Below are 25,380 nucleotides of genomic sequence, written 5' to 3' on the forward strand. Positions count from 1 at the left end.
AATGCCTGTGGGGGGGGAAGGGGGGGAGAAACTGGCCGTGGACTAATTACTGCCGCGTTCCTGGTCACCACCTAGAGCCCAGCGAAACGTTACCCCAGGTCCCGAGATGTGACTGATCATGTTGGTGTCAAGAGTTAAAAAGGCCCTGTCAGAACTACATTTTACTTAAAGAGAAAGACTGCTGGGGTTTGCTGGCCTCAAGCTACAACAGAAACTTAGGAGAAAGAGGAAGCAGCCATCCTGAAGTTCGTGGCTCAGGCAGAAGTGATAGAAACACAGAAACCCCATCTCCCAGGACACCCGAGTCCCAAGGGTAAATCCTGTCCTTTCGCGGACGAGAGTCCAGGCGGTGAGAAGACGCTCGTGCTGACAGCTCTGCTGCTCAACGGCAGTTCTGATAAGCCCCTGACCCTGAGCTCAGCTTATTCTTTGTACCCTGGACGTCCCTCCCTGGACGTGTCCCTGGGAGGAGGAGCGCTGCCTGGGAAGCCCCGGGCTGCGTGTCCAGGGTGGCCCTGAGGAAACATGCTAGGGACTTCTGCCCCTGCCGTTCTGACAAGCAGAAGCTCAGCGCTCACAGCACTCAGCTAGTTTAGAGGCGACGTCCGTGTCTGCGCGTGTCTGAGCACACAAGTGTGCCTGGCATGCAGACTCATGAATAGTCCAGTGTTCTTGAATAGAGCAGGCGTTTGACTAAGACGCACTGTGAATACCTGGTGGGTGCAAAATAGCATTTTCCTGTTATGACTCCAGATCCATAAGAAGATCATTTGGAGCATTTCCAAAGTGATTATTGCACAGAAAATTATATTATTTAGCAATAAAACAAGCCCTTTTTTTCAAGTCATACAATGTTATACATATGGTACTTTGTGATTCTTGTGGATCTTCTTACATTCATACCAGTGGATGGTCTCACTTTTACAGTATTGATGAAGTTTGGGGTTTTTATTGCTTTGATATTTGACTTCAGCTTGGGATCAAATCTTGGTTTAGTGGTTATGAATGTTAAGTACTGTAATTTTGGACATTGACTTGTTTACCATCAGAACTGTAGATTTGAATTTGTTGGCATTCTCATCTTTTGCAAACCTCTGCCTTTCTATCTTTTCTTCTGAGTCTGCTCCTCAAAATGGGTACCCAGAGAAAAGGAGATCCCTGTGGGTAAGATGCCTAATATCATGCAGGCTAATGGTAGGAGGGCCTAGATGCACACCCGGCACAGAAGCTGGCTGTGCACACTGCCATTAGGAGCGCTCCAACCGTCACCTCCATGCCTGCTGGCCTGGTTTCCCGAACATGCTGACCCTTTGTAGTAACCAAACGAGGCAGGCTGCCCATTACCACTCACGTGCCTCTCTGCCCATTCACTCAGAATCTAAGACTGCATCTTAGTCTTCAAGGAACTTTTAGAGACACAGCTTTGCAAGCCTGCTTCCTTCCAAAGTATCCTGTGTCTTCCTTATTCATAACAACTTATTACTTAGACAAATCAAAATAAAATACTCGTTTAGCAGGAGATGAGTTGAGGGTACTCTTGACATTTATTTCTGCTTTCATGATTGTAACTCCAGGAAAACAGCTGTACCTAATATTATACAATCGATGCTACAAATGGGCTTTTTAACCTCGATTCGATGTTTAGAACTAGAAGTTTTCAAAATATCTCATAAAAATATAGGTTTATGTCAGCATTAAAAATGGACCTAAAATATTTCCCTTTTTGCATCATGGGATGATCTCTAAAGAAGGGCCCTCAACCCACTTCGGGATGCAGCTGGCCCAGATGTAGACATTGACCCCTCAGCTTACCTGCACGAAAACAGTTTTTACACCACTATGTATATGCATCCTCCTCTGCATTATTAACAAGAAGAACGTCTGCCGTTCTCCAGTATTTTCAGCTGCTGTGATAAGGCTGTGTGTGTCTAGAATTCCCACAAGATGGCGGGCTCTCCACAGTCAGCTGGAAGCCACTCAGAGACAACCACAAAACCCCCAGCCAGGAGCCCACGGAAGCCAGTGCTGCTCCCTTCTGCATCTGTGTGGTCCTTTATTCTCTTTTCCTGGCTGTTTGGCTTTCAGGTGCTATTTCAGTTTGTTCTGTTTGTGCATAATAATGACATCTAGAGAATAAATATAATTTATGTTCCTGGGAATTGAGCTTTAATGAAAGTGGTTTATAATAGCTTATCTTCAAGTGCCTTTAAACAGCTTTTGTGGATTTGTCCCAGAAGAGCTGGGCTCTGAGTCCAGGGTGACTTCTGTCTCCTTCATGGGGATGGGTGTAGGAGGGTTGGGCTGCACAGGAACCTTCTTCAGTGAGTTGGTGTTGAGTGGCACCAGGAAGCAATGGTGGTGTGACTCAGAGTGTGTGACCCATCTTAACCTCCTGACCTCGCTGTTGGTGACAGGATGCACTGACTCATCAGAGTTTGAACTTGAGATCCCTGCCAGTGCATCTGTCACAGGAGAAGAGAACAATTAACTCCCCACAAAGGCTGGGTTTAGCTAAGGGATTATTATGAGTGTTGAACTTAACCTGGGCAGGGTTCATGTCATTGTGAAAAAAGAAAAGGGAAGGGAACCTTGAATGTTACGTAAAGGTGATTCTTCAAAACTCACGGTACAGTTAAATGTCCACTCTCTCCCACGTTGTAGCCAGGCAAAGCTCGAAGGTGCTCCCGAGACAGGCTCAAGGCAGGGGCACCTGGACCTAGTGGCTGTCGCTAATAATCTAAGTGGGAGTCACAGGGTGTCGTGACCACAAACAGCTCACTGAGCCACGTGCCAGGTGCAGTCCACGGTGCCGTATCCCTGAGTGCCGTATCCAGCAGAGCCCGCTGGTGCCTGCACTGGACAGTGAGGAGCTGCAGGCCCAGGTGTCGTCCAGGACCCGGAGCCCAATCCTGTCGTGCTGACTCTGGACCCTCACGGTTGTTGCCAGGGCAACCGGAGCCTGTACACCCTTGTGTCATTGCCATGTCAAAGAAAATGAAAGGAAAGCACAAGGTCAGAGTCTGCGTGTGGCCTTATTTGAAAGTGGTTCAGCAGAACTAATGACATGCATGGGTTTGTCACCCTCAGCTACCGTGAAAAACAATCCCGCATGGCGTTCTGAGCCAGTAGCGTGATAAGGACGTTTGCACTGCAGCTGGCCTTACCTGTCTCAGGTCGATAACCCAGCAGCTCTCGAAGGGCAGGCGGCCTCTGCAGAGGGGCAGGTGGGTTCCCAGGCAGAGCGAGGGCACTGCTTTCCTGCTTCCTGACGCTTCTGAGCCAAGAACGCCCAGAAGACAAGAGGGAGGAGATCGGTGGACATGGCGCCTGGTGCTCTGCCTCCGTCAGGAGTCTAAAACCCGATGGGAGCGTCATGACCGTCTGAATCTCTGTTCATAAGCTGGATGTTACTATAGAAAGTCCTGTTCCACATCTTCCCTGGGGCGAAAGATCCCTCTCTGTCTTCTTTTCTTGGCTTACCTTGCTCGTTTCTGTACCCTCTCTAGTAGAAAAACATGGGATTCTTCTTAAATCTGAAGACCTACCCTTATCTAGCCCCACGAGGTGACGATGGTGTCAGTAAGAGTCACACTGCGTGACGGGTACCAGTCCCGGTCTCTTCAAGAGTGCTGTCAGGTTCATCCAGGCATGCATGTGTGCACAGGTGTGGGGGCTGAAATGGGACAGCTGAGGTTTACCTGGGCTCCTGGGATGAAGCTTGGAGTTTACATGTGTGCACGCAAAGCTAAAGTCACATCTGACCCATGTGGATTAGGACTTGGAGGCTCACGCTGTGCCTTCTTGTCAATCCACAGCTGTCTCTGAGCTCATGTGGGAAGCATGATTGAAATCCGGACACCTTCATCTGTGGGCCCTGCGTTCCCAAAGGGACTGGACACATTGTCCCCCTGTGTCCACAGTCACTGCGGGAGCAGGTTCCTCTTCTTGCTGCAGATGAAGACACATCATCACACTGAACTAGTTACTCAGTCACGTGCTAGGGGCACAGGAGCCAGGGATTTGTCTGGATCTCTCAAAACACATTGCTTCTGCCTTTCAGACACAGAACTGTAAGCACTGGGTGAAAGACTTTGCGGAAATATTTGGAAGAAGCCACAGGCAGCGAGTGGCCCCTGGAGAGGGTGGAAGCGCGGGAGGAGAGGCCTTGCCCGCCTCTGTATCCTGGAGGGAGGATGCAGGGACAGACGCAGTTGGATGCTGTTGGGAGTGGGGACTTCAGATCCAGGAGGAATGAAGAGTCACAGAGGTGTGTGATGACCAGAGCCAGCAGGCTAAGTCACCACTGTTGCTAACGGTCACTGCCTCCAGGAGAAGTATTTTGGGGGGGGAGACCTGGAGAAGCTCATGCAGGGCGATGGGGGCCCTGGACCAAGCAGGTGGCTGAAGGCCCTGGGGTCTTCTCTGTGCAGCTTTGCAGATGTGAGGACGGAGGAGTGGGAGGATCTTGACCTGGCACTCTGGGGCCCCTCCACTGCGCCTTCTGCCCTAGCTTTCCCTGGCATGCCCGATGTTCTCTGCCTGCAGGTTTCTCTCTGTATTCTACCTTCTTAATTTCTTCTCTTTCCTGCTGATTAAAAGACTCTCAGAATTGAGGCCAGTCCTGTCCATCTTTGCTCGTGGTGAGATTCAGCACATAGTGGCCTCACATTGACCTTTCCATCGGTGAGTGGGCATGCCTGTTGTTGGATGAGTCCCATGCCAGGTCTTCCCCCGTCAGCGTCTGTGTACCTGATTCAGGGACCTAAGTGTTGGCACCGTCACACAGGGTTCCAGGTCATTTGCTAGATTTTGTTGTTGTTCCAATACTAGGGTCTCTTATTATTGAGCTGCTTTGGCCACGGGAAGGGCCCCACGGAATCTTGGATACGACAAGGGGCCCTGGTGTCCTCCTCCATCAGTTCAGGGCAGGGGCAGGGTGACCCATGTTTGCGCCCTCAAGAGATTCACCTGGACAGGATGTCGAGCTGTGTCCATCTGTCCAGCGAGCCCTCCACGCAAGATGCAAGGAGCATCCTGAGGAAACGCGCCATAGAAAAGCTGGCTAATGGGCTGTGGCTGGCAAAGCGCTGCTCCTTCCCAGCGGCTCCTTCCAGAGGTGCCGGTCTAAATGGGACTCCAAAAGCACGTCAGAGCAGAGCTGTGCTTTCCTGAGTCAGAGGGATGTCTCTGGTGCCTCCTGCCTCCTTACCGCACAAAACAGTTTCCTCTTTGCAAATCAAAGCTGCTGACCCATCATCACTGATGGGTGCTTGGAAGAGTCGCCCTCACCCTGTGGGCTACTGGATCCGAGTTGACTCAGGAGAACCTCTGTGAGGTTGGGAGACTGCTCGTGCAGCCCACAGCAGTGGTCAGCAAGTGAGGAAAGTCAGGAAAATCGCCCACGGAAAGGGAGTCTGAGTGACTCCTGCTGATTTGCAAGAGCTGTGTGTTCCACTGCCCAGTCTCTGTGCTTCCAGTTGAGCATCTTCCATCTCCGTGTTGCACAGAAGAAGAGAGCAGGCGTGATCCAGTGGAGGCAATGGGCCGCTCCGTGGCCCAGCAGTGCATGACCCACACCCTCCTGGGTTTTGTCACGCTGTCACCCTTGAGCTCTCTGTTTAACTTCTTGTTAACTCACATCAGCCAGCTCGGGGCCTTGTGTTCTGAGGCATCAACATGGGCTATGTCCCAAGAAGGCTAAAGACGCTGGCTTCCCCCAGGAAGGAGCTGTGCTTGTCTGCAGGAGCAGAGCGGCTGGGGTTTGGCTCCTGCTTTGTGCTGTTTAGAGTGAGGAGTGCTATCCTTCGAGGGGTGGCGGGAAGCCTTGGCCAGAGCCACCCAGGGGCTAGAGGGCCCGTTAGGGAAGTTTAGAGCAGGACACATTCCTTCCCCTGACCCTGAGGAAAGGTCCATGGCCGCCGGCTCTGCGGTGGCAGCTCATCCTCAAAGCTCATCTTTTAAAACAGTGAAGTCACTGCCTTGGGCTTGCTTTCAGGAGTGGCCCTGGGCAGCTGGGCAAGGACACAGAGAGATGAGTAGGGTCAAGGCCAGGCTCTGGCTGTGCAGGAGAGGTGGGGCAGTGTCTCTGAGCTGACCACTCACCCACTGGATAGCCTTGAACCCACCGTGGCAAGACTGGAGGGTGGATACAAGATCATTTACAGCCAAAGCAAGAAAAACTGCCGCCTAATTGGTACCGTGACTTTCTCTAGCTTCCTGGAGATCATCTTGCTTCTGCACAGCAGATCTAGCGCCCCTGTCTTCCCTGTCTCAGAAAACAGCACGTCCCCACACACTGGGGACTCTCTTGGGTCCTGTCTGGAGAGTGCACTAGGGCAGGGGAACCTTCACGCGCTCTTTCTCTTCCTCGGGTCCTCCTCCTGGGAATTGTTCTCCTCCTGAAGCTGCAGCCTGTGCAACGTGCTTTCCTTCCCATGTTGCCCTTAAAACAGAGACTCTTGCCCAGGAGAATAAGCCAAAGGCCTTGTAAGCCCTGAGGGTCAGGTGGCAGGTGCCCCCGGGCAGATGGGTCTGTTCCTTTTTCCTAAGGTGCTGGCTCTCCTGAGGAGAGATGTGTTTTCAGTTGATCTGTCTACATGGTTACAGAAGAGGGCGTCTATTCTATTTGAAGAAATGAAGAGATTATTTCTCTTTGGTATAAATCCAGAATTAAGAGTGGTCTTAGGTCATTTGAAAATATCTGAACTATTTATTAATGTAGATAAACCACTTGGATGTGTGTGTGTGTGTGCGTGTGTGTGTAAAGAGAGAGACGGAGATAGAGATAGATATCAGTAGTCACTAAAGCAGTAAAACACGACATAAAAGCATCCTTGAATGGACCTCACTAAATTTCATTACAGCTACATATTTTGACAAATTTTAACACTAGACACTTCTCTGCTTATTTAGGGAATATCATTAGAAATGGCTACTCCAGAGCTTTAGGCTTTAGGTAGACTAAGCTGAAACTTTCATCTGGGATAAAGTACACATGATATCAGCATCGACAGGGGGCACTGGGTGGCCTTGCCTGCCTGGGCTTGGATCTGCTGTTGCCAACGACCCACAACGTGCCCAGGTCTGCGTGTTACCTGTGTGGCCTCCTGGCACAGAGCATGGAACAGCTTGTCCTGTGCACATTGCAGTGTCTCAGCTGTTTACTGTTTCATAGTACAGAGAACATCACGGGATGATGATGGGTTACTCCTCTCAATTCTCTCTCCCATCAAATGCATCTGCTCAGTAAAAGAATTCATGTGTTGAACCTGAAAACTCACAACAAAGTTCCTCCTTGCTGATGATTTTGAAAAGTGCATTAAAAAGAAAATGAAGCCCCCAATACTAAGAACAACAGAGAGTGCTTCTAAGTGATGGAGAAGGTCAGGGGACAGGATTGTGATATCACAGAGCAGTTCTGCAGCGTGAAATTCAGATATTTTCACCCACGTCACACCATAGACTGCATCCTATTTTTCATAAGAAGAATTGTTTTAGTATGTTTTGCTGAACTTGGACCCCTCCCTGTCTCATTCTGTGCCAGGAAGCCGCCTGGTGCCCAGCGTGGGCTGTGGGCTGCAGGAAGCTCAGGGTGCACCTGCTTCCTCAAGTCTGGGTGGGATCTGAGGAGGACGAATCTGTGTCCAGTGGAAAGGAGCCCAGCAGGAAAGGTCACCATCAATGCAGGAGGTAGGACCTGGGGATGGCTGGCCAATGTCACAGCAGACCTCTCCTTGGGGCCTACCCCATGCCAGCTTTGCCGGAGGCATTCTGGAGTGGAGGAGGACCCTGTGATCACACCCTGGCCGTGCTTGCTGGCAGGCTCTTCAGTTTCCTTGAGGGCTGATCCCTAAGCACTGATTTACCTGACGGACTGCCCTTTCTCTTTTGGAATTGATGTGACAGCCTTCTGCAGTTCAAATCACTTCAAAATCCACACTCATGTCCTGTTGCTTTGGTTGCAGCAGACACATTTTCCTCCTCGACTCAAAGCAGGCTGGCCCACCGTGTTTTCTCTACTGAGTTTTCTTCAACACTCACAGGTCCGTTTGGTTTTGCACACGCACAGGAAGCTGTCTGTCACTTAAGGGGCGTAACAGGAACATAGACCCAAGCCGTGGGCTTGCAGTGTGTCTAGTCCCGCTCCCACTGAACACCAGGCAGGTAGGCGGCAGAGTGCCCGCCTCTCTTCTGCAACCGCAGGTTTGTTTTATAATTCCTCCTTCATTGTTTCAAGTAGTAATACTATTATTTGGCTATTTTTCTCTGCCTCACATAATGTACTGATTATTATAAGCACCTTTGCTCTAAGCATCTGCATGACTCCTAAGTTCACCTTCCTCAGACAAGGGATTGTCTTTAATGTGTACAGCATCCCCAGGATTATAAAACCCTAAGAAAAGTGCTGATGGAAGTAGGCGCATTGCAGAATGCTTAGCATTTCATTGCCCTGCAGCTGAACGTGGTGCTTCTATTGAAGATGATTGCTATCGAATGCACTCTGGCATTTCAGAATTTAAATCAACCAAAACACATTTTAAATCTTGATTTGCCTTCTTGGACTTAATTGAATAATCGTTGCTGTTCTGTATATTCCTATTCAACGTAGTACTAATCTTATGTATTCTATGCATACATCCTACATAATATATTTTGTCTTTGTGTCTCACTGCGTCTTTCTGGCTGACGTCTTTGATCTCACTCTCTGGACGAGTCCTCTGCCTCATTCATTTTCGAATCCCCACTAAGTCAATTCTTGGCACATACAGAAACTGGGCAGTTTTTATTTCTTGACTGAAGCTGTCCTTCTTAAAATTGAACAGTATGTAACAACAAAAACACGAAGCAGTGTTTCTCTGGAGCATACCTCTGCTCCAGCTTCTCTTAGTAAGTCTCCGATTCACATAAGCAGTGTAGACTTCTCACCTCTTTTCTAGCAATTTCCATCATCAGGACTTTTGTTTAAAATCTCCCTAGCAGTGAGTAGCAGGAGGGCAGAACCTGCTTTATTCAGGCCTTCCACCTTCTAGGGAAGCATGAGTGGCACTGAATTAAGCATTTATAATAGAGTTATAGACTACAGAAAAAGTGGAATGACTTATTTCCTATCACGTTAAGTATGTCCCGACAATGAAAGAAATAAGTATGCTGTCCCCAAAGAGCAGGTTCGCAAAAGCGTATTCATCGATTCCCACGGGCAGACAGAAGCCGAGCAGGGTGGGGAGGAAAGAGTCGATGGCTGGTGAAGCGCGGCTCCCAGTGTGTGAGTCCGCCGCGTCCTGACGCGGTGTGTGTGCTTCGCGCGGAAGCGCCCAGTGGCACAGCGCAGGGTTCAGTCTTCAGCGCCCCGCCTGGGCCGTCGCAGGTGCAGTGCAGCTGTTTATGTGTGACACCGTGGACATGCAAATGTCCATGTTCTCTGGCGTTCTGAAGTGAATCTGGTGTCCACTTTGGCTGAAATGTGTGCCTGATTCCACTGAGCGGATTTCAATTCGAGCGGATGGAGGTTTCCCATCTGAGGATGGAGACTGGCAAGTGAGATGGAAGTGGAGGCTGGTCACTGGTAGTGAATCAGCTGACCAAGGCTCTGAGCCAGAACAATCAGCACACAGCCCCGGGGGGGCCACTGCCTGCTGTCCGTCATGCCTGCCTCCCGCAGGCTCCTCCCTCCAGCCACTGCATCTAGACCCTTGCTCTGAGTGGTGTGGGGGACAGGAGCCTCACAGGTGACAAGAGTCCTCAACAGGACTTCCCAGAACATCACCTGCTCATGTGCAGGAGGCAGGCAGGTGACATGGGCCCTTGCAGTGGTACTTGATAGGAAGACTGCTGCCCTGGGCTCTTCCCCTCCTTCCGTAACTTAATCCCCCTTTAAGTTTCAGATTCCCTAAGACATCGAAAGTAAATAGCTACTCATTCAAAACTCCGTGATTGTAGAAGCTGCTGTTTTCAAAACAGCTGAGATTCATTGCTAACTCTGAAGTCTCTGATGCCCTAACTGTAAATATTGAAGTTACAAGAAGCAGAAAGTTGGAGTAAAGACGCCATTGGGGGTTGTTACAATGTCTAAGGAGTCCACAGGACCAGGACCATGGATCCATTTAGCGGATTTCTAAGGACATAAATATTATCTCACACATTTGAAAATTGAAAATAAATTTGACATAGAAGGTACATCTGAGCTTAAGAATACTTTATTTATAATTTTATATTATTAAAATCTTTAGTAATTGGAATTGGTTTAGGAAACTACAGTCGTTTTCTAAATGAGAGTTGTGTTGACTCTGGAAAGCAGTATGGAGATTCCTCAGAAAACATGGAATGGAACCACCACTTGACCCAGCTATCTCGCTCCTTGGTTTATACACAAACTACTTAAAATCAGCATACTACAGTCACACAGCCACATCAATGTTTATAGCAGCTCAATTCACAACAGCTAAACTGCGGAACCAACCTAGGTGCCCTTCAACAGATGAAAGGATAAAGAAACTGAGGTATATATACACAATGAAATATTACTCAGCCTTAAAGGAGAATAAAATTTTGGCATTTACAGGTAAATGGATGGAGTTGGAGAATATCATGCTAAGTGAAATAAGCCAATCCCCAAAAACCAAAGCCCAAATGTTTTCTCTGATATGAGGATGCTGATCCATACTTAGGGGTGGGCAGCAAGGGAAGAATAGAGGAAATTTGGATTGGGCAGAGGGGAGTGAGGAGAAGGGAGGGGACAGGGGGGTGGGAAAGATGAACATCATTACCCTAGGTACATACATGAATGATGTGACTCTATGTAGTGTACAACCAGAGAAGTGAAAAGTTGTGCTCCATTCATGTACAATGAATTGAAATGCATTCCACTGTCATTAGAACTAATCAGAACAAATTTAAAAATAAGTTATGTTGAGTAATAGTGGTACTAATAGTCATTGGGTAACTCAGTCTCTGGCCAGAAAATCATTCTATTCTCTAAGTATGTCAGAATATTGATTCATTTCAGGAGTATGTGAGGAGCAGTTTTAAGCACTGTTAACTTGTTCTTCAGAGTTGAAATATGTGTTGCAGCCTACTGGTCTTGAGGATTCCAAATCCATCTTTTGTAAAACAGGTCTTAAATATTTTTCTGCAATCCAGAACCTTTCTGAGTGACTGATGACTTCTTCAACTTGCATGGATTTCACATATTAAAATCTCAAAATTAGAACATCTCATTAATCTGAGGCACATCATTCTGACATTTCCTGATACTAAGTTTTCAGAATTTGTGACTTCCAGATAATTTTTTCATCGTAAACATACAGTGACCTTTTCGTGGTGTGCATGGTCTTTCCTGCAGATTTTCTTTAATGTAAAAGTGATTCTGATCTAAAGGCACAGTACATGGCCAGGGCTGAGGCTGGAGTGTGTGGGTGGGTGTGGGTGGACGCAGGTGAGAAGATCAGAAGCTGTGGGTGCTGCTATGAGGTCAGGAGGCCGGACCTGCTGCAAGGGGACCCAGAGGGAGGTGACTCCCAGGTCACAGAGAATGAAGACTAGCCCCTTCAGGTAATTTCCACCCAGTGCAGCTGAAGAAAGAAGTTTGCACATTGATTGTGGGTATTCAGTTAGATGAAATTGAAATAAAGGAGAGCGAAACAGGGTAGATAACAGAATGTTTTGAAAGGAAAATAAAATTCTTTGGACACACCCTGTTGAAACAGGTTGTTTGAGCCAGGTGCTGTGGAGCACACCTGTGATCACAGTGACTCGGGAGGTCGAGGCAGGGAAATCGCAACTGGGAGGCCAATCTCAGCAACTTAGAGAGAACCTGTCTCAAAAGAAAAAAAGGAGAAAAAATAAAAAAGGACTGGGGTGTATCTCAGTGGCAAAGCACCCCTGGGTTCAATCCCCAGGTCCCCAGTACAAAAGAAATAGAAGGAACTCGCTGTATTTGTGGGTATCCATCAGCAGGGAACCTCTCACGCAGCACTACTCCAGAAACACTTGCTGCGTCTTCCGGGGTGTGTCCAGATGACACTCTTCAGCAATACAGCCCTGAGAGGTGCCCATCTGGAAGTGAGTCCAATACCCTGTGATTTCTACACGCTGCTGAAGTCCCCACACTGACGGCAGCCTCAGCTCGAATGCAGGATGTCGGGTGTGGGGGCCAGTCCTTCCTCAGAGTCTTGGATATGCCCTACAATTGTCACTGACAGCTGTGGCCTCTGAGGAGGGCAGAACGCCTGCCGGCCACAACCTGCTGTCCACATTCTCAAAAGCAGAGCCTGGGAGTGACCTGGTGTGAACTGGAGAACTCAGCCCTCCCCCACTGGGCGGATGGAGGTAGCTCCCCCACCCCAGGCCTAGACTTGTTAAGGGGCCCCGCCATCATCAAGGCCAGGTCAGTCCGCAGATTCTGAGCAGAGCCTGCTCCTTCTCCTTTCCACTGATCACTCCCCTAAGTCTTGGCAGCTCTTTGTGAGAGACTCCATGAGGGGGAAGCAGGACCCTTCCTCTGGCAGAAGGGACCATTGCTGGACGTAGAGCACACCAGGCTTCAGCCCCCCACCTTGTTCAGGGCCAGAGACCGTGGCCACACATCCCCTGTCCGCCAGAGGTCACCCTGTCACTCACTTTTAAGAAACATAATTGACCCTAACAGTCACCATTTGCCTGATGGAGAGTTGAGAACCGGCTTCACCAGATGTTTTGAAGAAATACTCTACTGATGGGAAAATGTGCAGCCCTCACCTCTTTCCGAATGTGTAGTTTACTCAGTGAGTCCCCTTCTTTTCCTTAGGACCACTGACAGGGCATTCTTTTTCCAAACAAAACCGAACATGCTAATAGACCAATATTTTCATTAATGGAGATTTATGCATCTAAACCCGTGGTTAATAAAGTCGTATTGATGTTCCACTGGGAGGGATTCGGAATCAGTTCAATATGTTCCAGATAACTGGAAAACAATAAGAAAAGAACTTCCTCTTGAGGAGCATGGTGGGATGTGGGATCAAGGCTGTGCCCTGCTGTGGGCTTAGTGCTCTGTGCTGGCCTCTGGCTGGTGTCTTGCTTGGCCTTGCCTCCTTTCTGCTTGCATGTGAGACATCCAGCAAGAAGTAGCTTTGCCACAGTGGAGACGACATTGTGATTTTGTATTCACAGGGCAGAGAGAAAGCACCGCAAAGATAGCAAAAACAGGCTTTACAAGTTTGTTTTCGAATGAGTAGTGTGATCTTTTATTTCCGTTTGAGTCTGCAGTCCCTGTGGACTATGGATACACACACAGACTGAACAACAGCACCCTCTGAGTGTGCAGATGACTGCTGTTTTAATGTGCCCAGTACCACCTTGAGATAGTAGGTGTGGGCAGAGAGAGCACACAGGTCTTGAAATTCAGTGATGGTGTTTTTTGCAAACGATCACTGTTTGTGCTTGATATTCACATCAGATCATTGCTATCCTGTATTCCAAGTCCTCAGAGGGTGCCACAGGCTGAGCAGTAGCATTTTAATTTGCTCTTCTACACAGTGTATCCTGAAAGACATTCCCAGTGTGAACTCTTCAGTTAACCAGGGGAAACTCTCCTGTGATTTACTGCATGGCTTAATGAGATTTATCAACTCTACCCATATGTTCTCAGGAAGCATAAGAAACTTATTCCAGGACCTGTTTAAGTTCACCACAAAGCAAAAGGCACACACACACACACACACACACACATACATACATATACACAGCCCACATGCACATGGACATTATTTTGGCTATGTAACTGACCTGTATAGGACATCACCAGCATACCCTTTGTTGTCAGGACAGCGAGCAAACTGGAATAAAAAAAAATGGAATAGCTGATCATAAATAGCACATGGTCAACAGTTGTAGTTACTGGCAAAGTTTAAGGAAATTTAACTTGTAATGAAAACATTTTCTGGTTGGATGCCTAAGTAGAAATTTCTCACAATTTTAACATGTATTCATCTCTATTTTTTTTTCCTGTGAGAGACAGCAAGAAGGAATGTCGGATGAGGGTGTTCATCTTTTCCCTATTAATCTATAAGAATTACCTTTGTGAACTTAACGGAAGGAAAGCACCATCAGGTTTTGTGAGAAAAAGGAATAAGAACCTGAGAAAACAACACAAAATCACCTAAAACTAATAAGGGAGTTCAGTAGGTCCAAGGAGACAAACCAAATTCACAGAATCAACTCTACGTATTGACTACTATAAATTAGCATTGAACTTAATGGAGATCAAACTTAAAAACATTATGCCCCTCCCAGTTCCTCCAGGCAAGTGAACTGTTCAGATATATACTTAGCAACATACTTACAGGATTTGTATGCTGGAAATTATAAAATACCAATGAGTAAAATCAAAGGCATACCATGTTCATGGATTGGAAGACAATATAGCAACAAAGTCTGTATCCCCAAGATAATTTGTAGAGTCAATACCATTCCTATAGAAATCTTCACAATGTTAAAATATATAAATAAACTTATTCTAAAATTTATGTGTAAAGACACAGGTCTAGAGTAGCTAACATAATCTTGAAAGAAGAATAAAATCACAGGAATCAATCTACCCATGTTAAGACATATGTGGCTACAGCAATGCTAATTGCATGGTATTGATAGGCAGAGAGACCCACAAACAGGGGGGCAGGACAGAGACTGCAGAAATGGACTCACACAATATTGCCCAACTAATTTTTGACAAGTGCAAAGCGTCTCCAAGGAGTTAGGTTCCCATTTCTGTAAAATCCATAGTTTTGTAAGTCTTTATTTCTGGTTATATGTAACATTCATTGGCTTTTTAGAAGAATTTATTAATCTGGAAAAGATAAAAGAAAATAAAAAACATGATGATGTGCACTTTGTGGGTTTTCTTGGGACTCTTAACCAGTTCATGGAGAGACACAAACACCAGAGCTCTGTGACTTAGGTAGACTGAGAGGCAGTACCACTGTGTGCAAGTCATGGAGGTAGCAGAGGCCTGGGTGGCTCTGGAGTCTGCATGACAGGCACCTCGAGGGACAGGCCTCAGGGGTGGGTTGGCTCCCTCCACAGGGCCGGCTTCCTTCCTTTTTTCTTCTCTGCCTCTTCTTTCTCTCCCTCCCTTCCTTTCTTTCCTCCTCTTTTGTTTTCCCACTACATCCCTGCATATTAAACACCTGCTGAACGCACACATTATCAAGTGACACTTTTTATACCAATTAGGATTTTTATGTCATTTGTCACTTTAAGAACAGAATTTTTTTTTTCTAGAATTTACCTCAAGGATTAATGATGGTGCCATTGACATTTGGAGAGAAAGAATGATCAAAAATAAATAAATGATTAGGGGTCACAGTTTTCTGGGTGGGTTTTCACTGAGATGACATCACAGGTCTTCTTTCAGTCACCAAATGAAGCAAACATTTAAGGTTGGGACCTTCTTTTCACTTATCCTTGACAGCAGTGTCCCTAAATTCGTGTAGAACTGGACTGCCAAGTCTCCCTAGTGATTTCCATGGTTTTTTTTGCAACTGGTGCTGACCCTCAGCAGAGAGGAGCAGCCGGCCCTTGCTGCAGCCCCTCCCCAGCCCTGTCACCATTGGAACCTTGTGACTGAGCCTGGGAGGCTGTGGGGTCAGGAAGGGTGTGTGCTGGTTGCAATCAGGAGCTTTGTGACCTTAGACAGGTTGGACAGGTGAGATGATAACTGCCTTTGAGCATCACTGTGAAACCCAGGAGAGTGTCCCCACCACCCAGAGGAGAACTTAAGTATCAATGGATTTTAGCTCCCACCACTGTTCTCTCAGAGTACAATTAGTCAAACGGTCAGAATCAGTCCTCAGTTTTTATCCATATACAGCCTGTGTGCTAATCCTTCACCCCACAGCAGAAACATCTAGAGCATCCCCTCAGTTGGCCAATGTTATCAAAGGAAAGCAACAGACACCCTTAATAGTGACCAGTTCTGAAATTTCTGACTCTGGACATTGAGATAGCTCTGTTTCCAAGATAGTAGTGTTTCCTGTCACGTATGAATTAAGAGGAGATGATTAAAATGCAGATGTTCATGCTGTAGGTGTGAGACAAATTCACAAGTAACAGAAGACTTGGAACATTGAGCCTTAAGGTTTGAATACATCTTGGGACCATAGGTGAGCAAAACAGAAACCCTGGGTCACAAGAAACTCCTGCTAGAATTCTGGAGGGTGGTCTTCCCCACTGTGATGGTTTAGTGGCATGAGGCCATCGTAGCTGGTCTCCGGGAAGCCTCTGACCATAACCCGCACCATCCCGCCTGCCTTGGAGTGCCAGGAAATCTCAGAGGCCTTTATAACACAGCCCACGTGACTTTCAGCATTCAGGTACTTCCTGGGACAAAGCCATCAAGTGAGAGCTTTGGTCTTTTCCTTTATTCTATTTATTAGTTTACCTGAGAGTAAGATAAAAGGGAGTATTTTTTGGCATAAGGTATTTTCCATTGCTAGTAGCATTTGTTTCCCAGAATGCTCCTTTGTCTCGCTTGGCTTGGTTGTTTGATGGAGAGCTTCACTGAGGTCAGGGCACGTTAAGTAAGTTACCGGTGTACTCAGGAGTCGCTCCGGGAAGTACTCTTGTGCTGTGTGTGTTTGGAATTCTGAATGCAGAAACACATCAGCCTCTTACCTGTACCCACGGAATCACCGTGAAGACAAGTGAAGGTGTTTTTACTCTACCTCTTCTTAATCTATGTTTACTCTATCTTTCAGATATTCAAATAAGTGTTGAAATGTTTCTGGAAAGAATCAACTCTCTTGATTCTCAGTTTCATTATTTTTCCGTGAATATTTTCCCAGTGTTTCTCTGCCCTTATATGAAGTTTTATGGTGAATAATGTTAAAGGGGGAAATTAGTGCCTTTAATCTCCCAAACAGTAACATGTAATTTTTCATCATGACATGCACATTTTAAAACACAATTTTATGCTGATAATTAAGAAATGTTTCAGTTGAAATCATCTCAGATGCTATGAGCAGCAGAAAAAAATGTAAACTTTGTATAAAACTTTTTTTTTTTTTTTGTACTAGGGATTGAACACAGGGGCACTTAACCATTGAGCTGCAACCCCAGCCCTTTTTCATTTTTTTTCTTGCTAAGTTGCTTAAGGCCTTGCTAAGTTGCTGAGGCCGACTTTGAACTTGTGATCCTCCTGCCTCAGCCTCCTGAGCTATTGGGATTAGACTTTTTTTTTTTTTTTTTTTTTTATCATCTTTATGCCAACCAGATTTCTGGCTGCAGAGGAAGGTGCTCACACCCCATATGAAAACATCCTTCCTGCCACCAGGCAAGCCCTCTGTTTTGCCTGTTTTCCTTCAAGTCTATTTCATGCCTAAGACCTGGCTATAACTGCAGGCATTAACCTCACGTGGCTGCTTCTTCCAGAACACCTGGAACATCTGCCCCTGTACTCATGCCCAGCATGGAACAGGGCACAGCCACTGCTGATCCTCTGCCACAACTGCCAGAGCAGTTTGAAGCAACACCAGAGGTAGCCCAGGAGGGAGCATGCTAGCTGGTTGTTTCTTAGGAAATTTAAAAGAAACAATGGCCTTTTGAACATTTGACTCTACAATTACAGGAGGCAGTTGTTCTTCACAGTATGTCAAGTGATCACTCCCAATATGACATTAACCTACACAATGATCAGTTAATGGGAAAGAAAACTTGGTGAAGTCAGAGGCGTGGAAAGCTGCTACGGGGAAAGCATAACTTTCACGAAGGTGTGACCTCGTGCCACATGGAGAACATTCAGAATCTGACGTAGGTAGCTGTAGGGGCAGGAGAGCTGCTCCACTCCCATCAGTTATCACTGCTGTGTGCGTGTAATTGAGTGTGTAATTGAGTGTGAGTGTGCATGAGTGTGAGTGTATGAGTGAGAGCAAGTGTATGTGTGTGAGAATGTGAGTGTGTATGGGCATGTGTGTGGGTGTGTGCAAGATGTGTGAGTGTGATTGTGCATAGTTTGTGAGTGTGTGAATGAGATTGCACACGTGTCTGTGAGTGTGCACGTGTGAGTATTATGACTATGCGTGAATGAGTTTGTGGGTGAGTGTGAGTGTGTATGCATGTATTTGTTTCTGTGTGGGAGTGTGTGTCAGTGTGTGAGTTTGTTTGCAAATGTTTATGAATGTGCACAAGTGTGTTTCAGTGTTTGAGCAAAATGAGAGTGTGAGTGTGAATGTGTGTGAATGTTGTATATGAGCATGTCTTGTTTGTGATTGAGCGAAAGTTTGGTTCTATGCAGGATTGTGTGCATAGAGTGTTTGTGTTAGTACATTAATGTGGGAGTGTGGATGAGTGCACATGAGTGTGCATGTGAGTGCATGTTTGTGTCAATGAGAGCGTTAATATGAGTGTGACTTTCAGGTGTTTGTGTGTCAGTGTGTGCACAAGTATTTGTGCATGAGAGTTTGAGAGTGAATTTGGGTGTAACATGTGCTCACATCAGTGTGTGTGTAAATGTAGAAACATGGGTGGGTGTATGTGTGCATGTGTGAGCAAGTTTGTGTTTTGTTTTCATGAGTGTCAGATGTTTGTTTCTGCAAGTTTTAATGTGAGTTTGCACATGTGCATATGATTCTGAGTGTAATAGTGGGTTTGTGGATTTTGTGTGAGTGCATATGTTTGTGTGTGATCATGAATGAATGTGTGTGAGCATGAATATTTGTGAATGAGTATGTGTGGGTGTGTGTGTGATAGTCTGAGTGTGTATGAATATGAATGTGTGTAGCAGGGTGTATGAGTGTATTTGTGTCAATGTATGAGTTTGCATGAGTCTCAATGTGGGAGCTTGTGTGCTTATGTGTGTTAAGGTATTGGTGTGCACATGTGTGAACATGTGAGGCATATGTATTTCTGAGTTCGTGTGAGTGTGTACAAATGTGAGTATGCATTAGTGTGCAGGTGTATGAGAGTGCACAAGTGTGTGTGCATGAGTGTGTGTGCACATATGTGTTGGAGTGTGTGCATGTGTATATTTGTGAGAGTTTGTGTGTGTGCATGACAGCATGTAAGTATAGGTGTGTGTATGTGGTTGTGTACATAGTGCACATGCATGCATGAAAGTATGTGTTTGTGAGTTTGTGTGTAGGCGTGGGTGTGAGTGTATGAGCATGTGAGTATATACATGCATGACATGTTTATGAGTGTGAGTTTGTGAGAATGTGTGTGAGTGCATGTGTGTGTGTAACTGTGTATATGCATAGTGTGATTGTGAGCATAGGTGTGTGTAAAAGTGTGAGTGCATATGTGTGAGTGTGTGTGAATGTGCAAGAGTACTTGTGAGGATTTGAGTTGGCTGAGTCTCTGTGTGTGTGCATGTGTGTGAGTGCCTGTGAGGGTTTGAGTTGGTCGAGTGTGAGTGTGAGTATGTGTGTGATTGTGTGCATGTGTGAGAGAGCCCATGAGGGTTTGAGTTGGCCGAGTGTGAGTGTGAATGTGTATGTGAGGGTAATTGTGAGTGTGTAAGAGTGGGTGTAGACAGATACGCTAGCGGTACCAGGAGCATTCGCCGTTTCTTCCCATTAAGGCTTTTAGTCACCGGAAGCTGTGGATTTCAGGTGAAGGGACCCCACCACCAGGACATGGCAGACCAGCGGCTTTCGGGCGGACGTCCCTCTTGGTGCTCTCTTCTTACTTTGCTGCCCAAACCCAACTCACCCATCCTGGGGCGAGCCATGGGAGGGGCTCTCAGGAGAGTGACACCCCTGCACTGATCCCCTCCCAAGCTGGGCACCTGCGGCTGGGCCTGCCGGGCCTCCACCTCTCTCCAGCAAGAGCCTTGTGTTCCCATGGCCTCCCTCGAGCTAGCTGCCCCTGGGCAGCCGAACATCAGCCTGTCCCTCCTGGGTAAGTGGAGGCCATGAAGCATCGGTCCCTGCAGCAGCTGTGGCCCTGGGCCGTGGAGTGGACCCCTTTTCCTGGCACACCTGGAAGGCAGCTTCCTTTCTGCCTACAGGCAGCAACCTCCTCCCTTCTGGACCCCCTGCCGCTGTTCCCTTATCCAGCCTCCACACACTTCCGTCTCAGCTGGTGCACACGCTGGTCTGTCCCATCCCCAGCCACCAGCCTGTTTCCTCAGAGATCTCGTGCGCCTCCCCGACTGTCCACTTCCGTGGCTTTAATCCCCTGTGTGAGGAGTTCCAGATTAGATTTTCTAGTTTTTTCCTGACTCCAGGTTCTTACATCTGTTCTATCTTCAGCCTCCTCTTGCACTTGAACTTCAACATGACTAATGCAAATCATGGGATATTTCTCTCCCAGAAACAAACCCTGCAATTTGAGAGTGCTCTCCGGTTGAATGGGCCCCCATCTCCCAGTTCCCCAGACAGAAACTTGAAAAGCGCCATCTGTTCCTGCTGTCCTCCCTGTCCGCAGACCACGGCTCCTCCTGCCCGTACCCCCTGGCTCCCCTCTCTCTGCTCACCAGGGCTGGTCACTCCTGGATCACCTGCTACCCTCAGCTGTCTCCTCTCCTCCCAGGCAACCTCCCACCAGGTGCAGGAACACTCCTGACACGCCAAGCTGGTTGTGCCTCTTCTCTGTTCCCAACCCTCCAGAACATGCCTGAGACCCTTCTGCAAGGTGCAGGAAGCCCTGGCCACTTCTCCAACCTGGCAACCCTTGGTCATCTCCCCTCAGACTGCCACATCAGACATCTATGCTCCCTGAGCACATCGTGCTCCGCCTGCGCTGCCTGTCTTCACATGGCTTGCTGATCGTTCCCTCGGCCTTACAGCCGCTGTGCTTGGCCGGTCCTGCTCCTGTGCTGGTCTTTGGGACTGGAGGCTGCTCCTCCCACAGCCTTTCCTCCTGGTCCCCATCTGGGCACTGCTGCTGTCCTACATGCACCTGCATTGCTCCTTCCTCGCCTTTCCCACAGCTGTCTCTCTTGCCCCTGGATACGTGGTGCTTCGTGGTGGGGGTCCCAGGAAGGATTCCTGTACCTCCTCGTAGCCCCAGCTGCCTGCTCTTTCCTGTGTTTGCAGGGGATTCGTGAGTGTTTGTTGAATGAAAGGAATAAATCAATGAATTAATCAAATACCTTGTAATGAAAAGGTACTGACAAGAAGAAATTATGCTAGTGTAAGTTAAGTATCTTTAGTGCTAATATTAATTACAATGCCTATGATAGTACCTGCCCGATTTCTGTGCGACGTGCACTGAGTACTTGGAACTTTCTACTTTCACAAGGAAGGTGCAGCTGAGGTGAGAGTCAGGTCACACAGTACAGTTATGTCCTGGAACAGCAAGAGCAGGTTTCCTCCTTTCCTGAAACATCATGTGCCATTATGTACTACAAGCTTTGTAAACACACCAGTACACAATGTCCAGGTGATCTCCATTATTATGGAGACCAAATATGGCTGAAGTGACTTTCAACCACTAGAGTCTGACTCCAAGCCAAGTCCTGATGCTGTGTCTTTATCCTGACAGGTACTTGAACCAGACCACACGGGAAGAGGTGTCTACAGCAGAGCGTTCTCTGAACAGGGAGAAGTTCACGGTTTTGAAACAAGCTCTGAATGTCATTGGCTTCAGCAGCGTGGTAAGACCTATTGTGTGTTTCACAGAGTGAACCCACCTCCACCAATCCAGTTGGTCATTCAGAAACACTTCTTGAGCCTTGCTATGTTCCAGATATTGCTGTAGACACCAGTGGCCTAGCGTAGCACAGCTCCCCTGCCCACCGAGAGCTCTCTTCCAGAGGGTCAGGAGACAAAGGAGATGGGATGAGGGCCGGAGCCAGGAACAGTGGAGCAGGACCACCTCACAGAGTGGGACAGGAGAGGGCACACCGTCAAGATGGTGGTCAAGCAGCCCTGTCCACGTGCCCAAACGGACCCAGCACCGTGTCTGCCGACCTACCCGAACACCATGGTTCTGAGCAGCCGTCCACTGTTCAGGATCACTGAGGAAGAATCTAAGCCCTTTAATAAAATATCTTCTTAAGCAATAGAAAACTGTATTCTAAATACCAAATATCTGCCAGTGTTCACTGAAAAGCCGCAGCCTGCCGCTGTGTGACAGGCATTTCCACATGCATGCCAGTGTCCCCATCCCGGCACACAGCATGGAGGCTGCGAGCCCTGTGTGGCTATGGGCTGCTTGATGTGAGGCAAAAGAAGTGAAGAAGTGAACTTTAGGTAATTCCTTCTTTAATTAACTTAAATTTAAAGAGCCGTGTGTGGTTAGTGGCCCCTGAACTGAGTGGCTCTCATCTAGGGAGTCAGAGACGTGACGCGAGCTGGGCGTCAGGGAGACCGCCAGCGGCCCCACCGACCTCTCTTTCCCTGGTGTGTTTTCTGCATGCTCTCACCGGATGCTCTTTTGGATTTTGGCCAAGTCCGCAGAAACGATTAGCATAGGTCGCCAGGTATGCTGGCAGTTCACGAGCCCAGATTTCGCCACCCATGTAAATACCACCTATTTTTCTGAAGTCAATGTGTTCATTCCCAGGGGCCTTTGTTTCTCCCTGAGCACAGTGGCTGATGGGTGGCGTGAGTGGGGGGTGGGGGGAGCACACGGGAAGGCCAGGAACGCACCCTGGAGAATCCAGGCGGGCCCCACCTGCTCCCTCAGAGACGGGCTCCTGGTGTCTGGGCCTGGCGGGATCCTGCAGGGGTGCCAGAGTCAGGCCCTGCGGGCACCTCTGCTCCGGTTCTCCAGTCTGCTTCGGCCTTTTCCTGGCCCCTACCCACTTTGCTGTTCTGTCCCGGTGCTGGCTGCTGTTGTTTTTGTTTTCCCTCCCTCCCTTACAGGGAAAGGGGGCACGGACAGGGGCAGGCAGCCGTTCCACCTGAATACCAGTTGCTTGGAAACCGGGCTTTGACAATCCGTGATTGATCCTCAAAGGCAGGGTTAGCAAAATACACCTGCTGGCTGAGGTAGCTCATAGAGAATCTAAGAACCTCTGTGGCAGAAGACATAGGTGCATTTTAACAAAAGGCGTGAGATTCACCCCTTCATCTTGCTCCTTTAAAGTGACTTGAATGTGACAGTTATCCCACTTAGGAGGGACAGATAATGTCCCTTGCCAGTCAAAGGAAGGTGCTTCTGGGCTGCAGCACCCTGGATCAAAACCTGTCAGGGACCATGGTTCCAGGAGGACTGTGCATAGAGATGGCTCCACCTCCGCCCTGCATCCCTAGTGGCCACAGGGGACTCTTACTGCATGCTGCAGACAGGTACCACCTAACAGCCTCCCTCCCCCAGGGGTCCTGATTTCTTCCTCTGTCACAGAACTCACCACCTCATGGTGTGCACTGCAGATGATATCCCTCCACAGCTGTGTCCACCGTGAATGGGGAGACCCCAGAAGCCCGTATGAATTCTTCTTGTCTGTCGATCCAGAGGTGTCTGTCCTGCAGGCTCCACAACACTGATGGGAGTTATCAGAATTGTTGAAAGGAATGAAGTCACCAGGGAGTTTGAGAGGCAGGAATGCGGTTCCATGAAGCAAGATGAGTTAAATTGGAAGCACTGAGTTACAGTTTAGGGTCAGCAAACGTGCCTTTGAGTAATGCCACAGTCACAGAGTGGTAGACCTGGAAATTATCAAGGTCACCTGTCTCCATGCTTTCCTGCTCAAGACGAAGAAATCCTGGCTTTCCATGAACACTGAGCATCCTGGAGGAAAGTCTCGGAGCCCCAGGGTCACTGAGGCTTTGACCTGTGTGCACTGGTCAGACGGGATTGTTCTTGGGATGCCCTCCGTGTGGGCGTGGCAGGAGGCTTACTCCTGCGTTAGGGAAGGAGAGCATAAGAGGCCCTGGCATCGCCCCGGGGCTCAGCCTCTTCCACTGCTGGTAGCATCATGCTAAAGACTGGGCGCTCTGGGGAGGGCTCCGTTAGCCTGCAGCTCCTTCTTGATTTTCCACTCTCGCCACACAACGCCTTTCCTACCCCAATCCCAGGCCTCCTTCCTTCCTCCTGCAGAGCGCGGGCTCCCAGGAGCACCCTTCGGCAGCATGCTCTTTCTTCCTGAGCCTCCTGCTCAGCCAGCTGTGGCTCACGTCTGTTCCCTGGTTTTCCTTGAAATGCCTTGAAAGACAACAAGCCACTTGGTTCTCTAGGCACAGCTGTTTATTCACAGAAGTGAAAAATTCTGTGACCATCACCTCAGTTTGTGTTACATGGGAGAGAGGTAGGGAATGGCCTCCACAGATGGGCTCCTGAATGGGGCAGCCACAGTGCTGCCCAGCTGGGCCCCTGGCCTCTGCTGGCCTCTGCTGTGTCTGCCTTAGAGGATCCTAGTGAAGTCTGGCCTGGCAATTGACACCCAGCCGGTCAGCCCTCAGTACAGAACGTTCGTGTTTGGGTGTGACGGTCATGGGGATCCCTCAATTTCTGTCAGATTGGCACTCTCACTGTCTTATGTGTAAGGAATGGAAACATGGATTTAGAGGAAATGTGCATTGATCCATGAGATCTTGATTTGAGGCAGACACTGGTGGTTCTTTTATCAGACATTTAGAATCTGAAGTGACAATCCCATGACCTGGGGCCACACCCATTCTGTACCCTCTGAGGCTTTTAAAGGATCTGTCTTTCAGTCTTTCTCTAAGCAGGACTGCTGGTCCTCTCTATTTGTAAACCGTGCAGGAGGTGGAGAACCTGTTTGCAATTCTAGCAGCGATATTGCACCTCGGAGACATCCAGTTCACCACGCTGACGGACGCCCACTCTGCCTTTGTGTCTGACCTCCAGCTTCTAGAACAAGGTCAGTGGAGTGGTGGGCAGGAACCTCACTGGTGTGCAGTTTCACAGAGCTGCCAGTAGATGGAGACACAGTACAGAAAGCCGGGTGGCAGGCCCTTCCTCTGGGGCAGGGCTCAGTGTGGGAGCATCTGCTCGCCTTCCTAAATGGCCCTGGCGGTGATGGCCAGCGGGTGCCGGAGGGCTCCCTTCCAACAGCTGCGACTCTTTCGCACTTACTTGAGTTTAATTTTTATTGCTCTTAAGTGTTCTCTGCCTCTCCCCATGACACCCAGCATATCTGGGGGAAATGTAATTAGCTAAATATTTTAAACACTTTATAATGACTTTCCTTCAAAGATCTTGCCAAAAATTTTGATAAAGAAGGGAAATAGCTTTGCATGCTCTCTTCTTTGAAACAACCTTGCTTGTCATCCCCACTTTTTAAAAAAATACCATAAAACTACTGATACAAAGAGCCTATCTTCACCTCTGCCAAAGAGATTTAGTAAATATGGAAAATCTAATTCATTACTATCTGTGAAGACCATGGAGACCGCAGACCTGTTATGATTTAATGCACAAAGCCACAAGAACCTAGATACGTTTTGATTATTTTAAGGTGTTGAATCTGACAATTGCAGTAGTAGTTCCTTTTCTTTA

The 25,380-nt window shown here is 48.0% G+C and overlaps 1 protein-coding gene across 4 annotated transcripts in view; it reads left to right on the top strand.

Moving 5' to 3' along the window:
* MYO16 (myosin XVI) overlaps nucleotides 1–25,380 on the top strand; it is a 551,974-nt gene that overhangs the window by 337,831 nt on the left and 188,763 nt on the right. For all 4 annotated transcript variants that reach the window (XM_079137420.1, XM_079137419.1, XM_079137417.1 and 1 more), the window contains 2 exons: nucleotides 21,457–21,568; nucleotides 24,625–24,742. In XM_079137420.1, the coding sequence (XP_078993546.1) occupies nucleotides 21,457–21,568; nucleotides 24,625–24,742 (230 nt within the window). The remainder of the gene's footprint in view (nucleotides 1–21,456; nucleotides 21,569–24,624; nucleotides 24,743–25,380) is intronic.

The sequence above is a fragment of the Sciurus vulgaris genome (assembly GCF_902686455.1).
Source record: "Sciurus vulgaris genome assembly, chromosome: 4".
Classification (NCBI taxonomy): domain Eukaryota; kingdom Metazoa; phylum Chordata; class Mammalia; order Rodentia; family Sciuridae; genus Sciurus; species Sciurus vulgaris.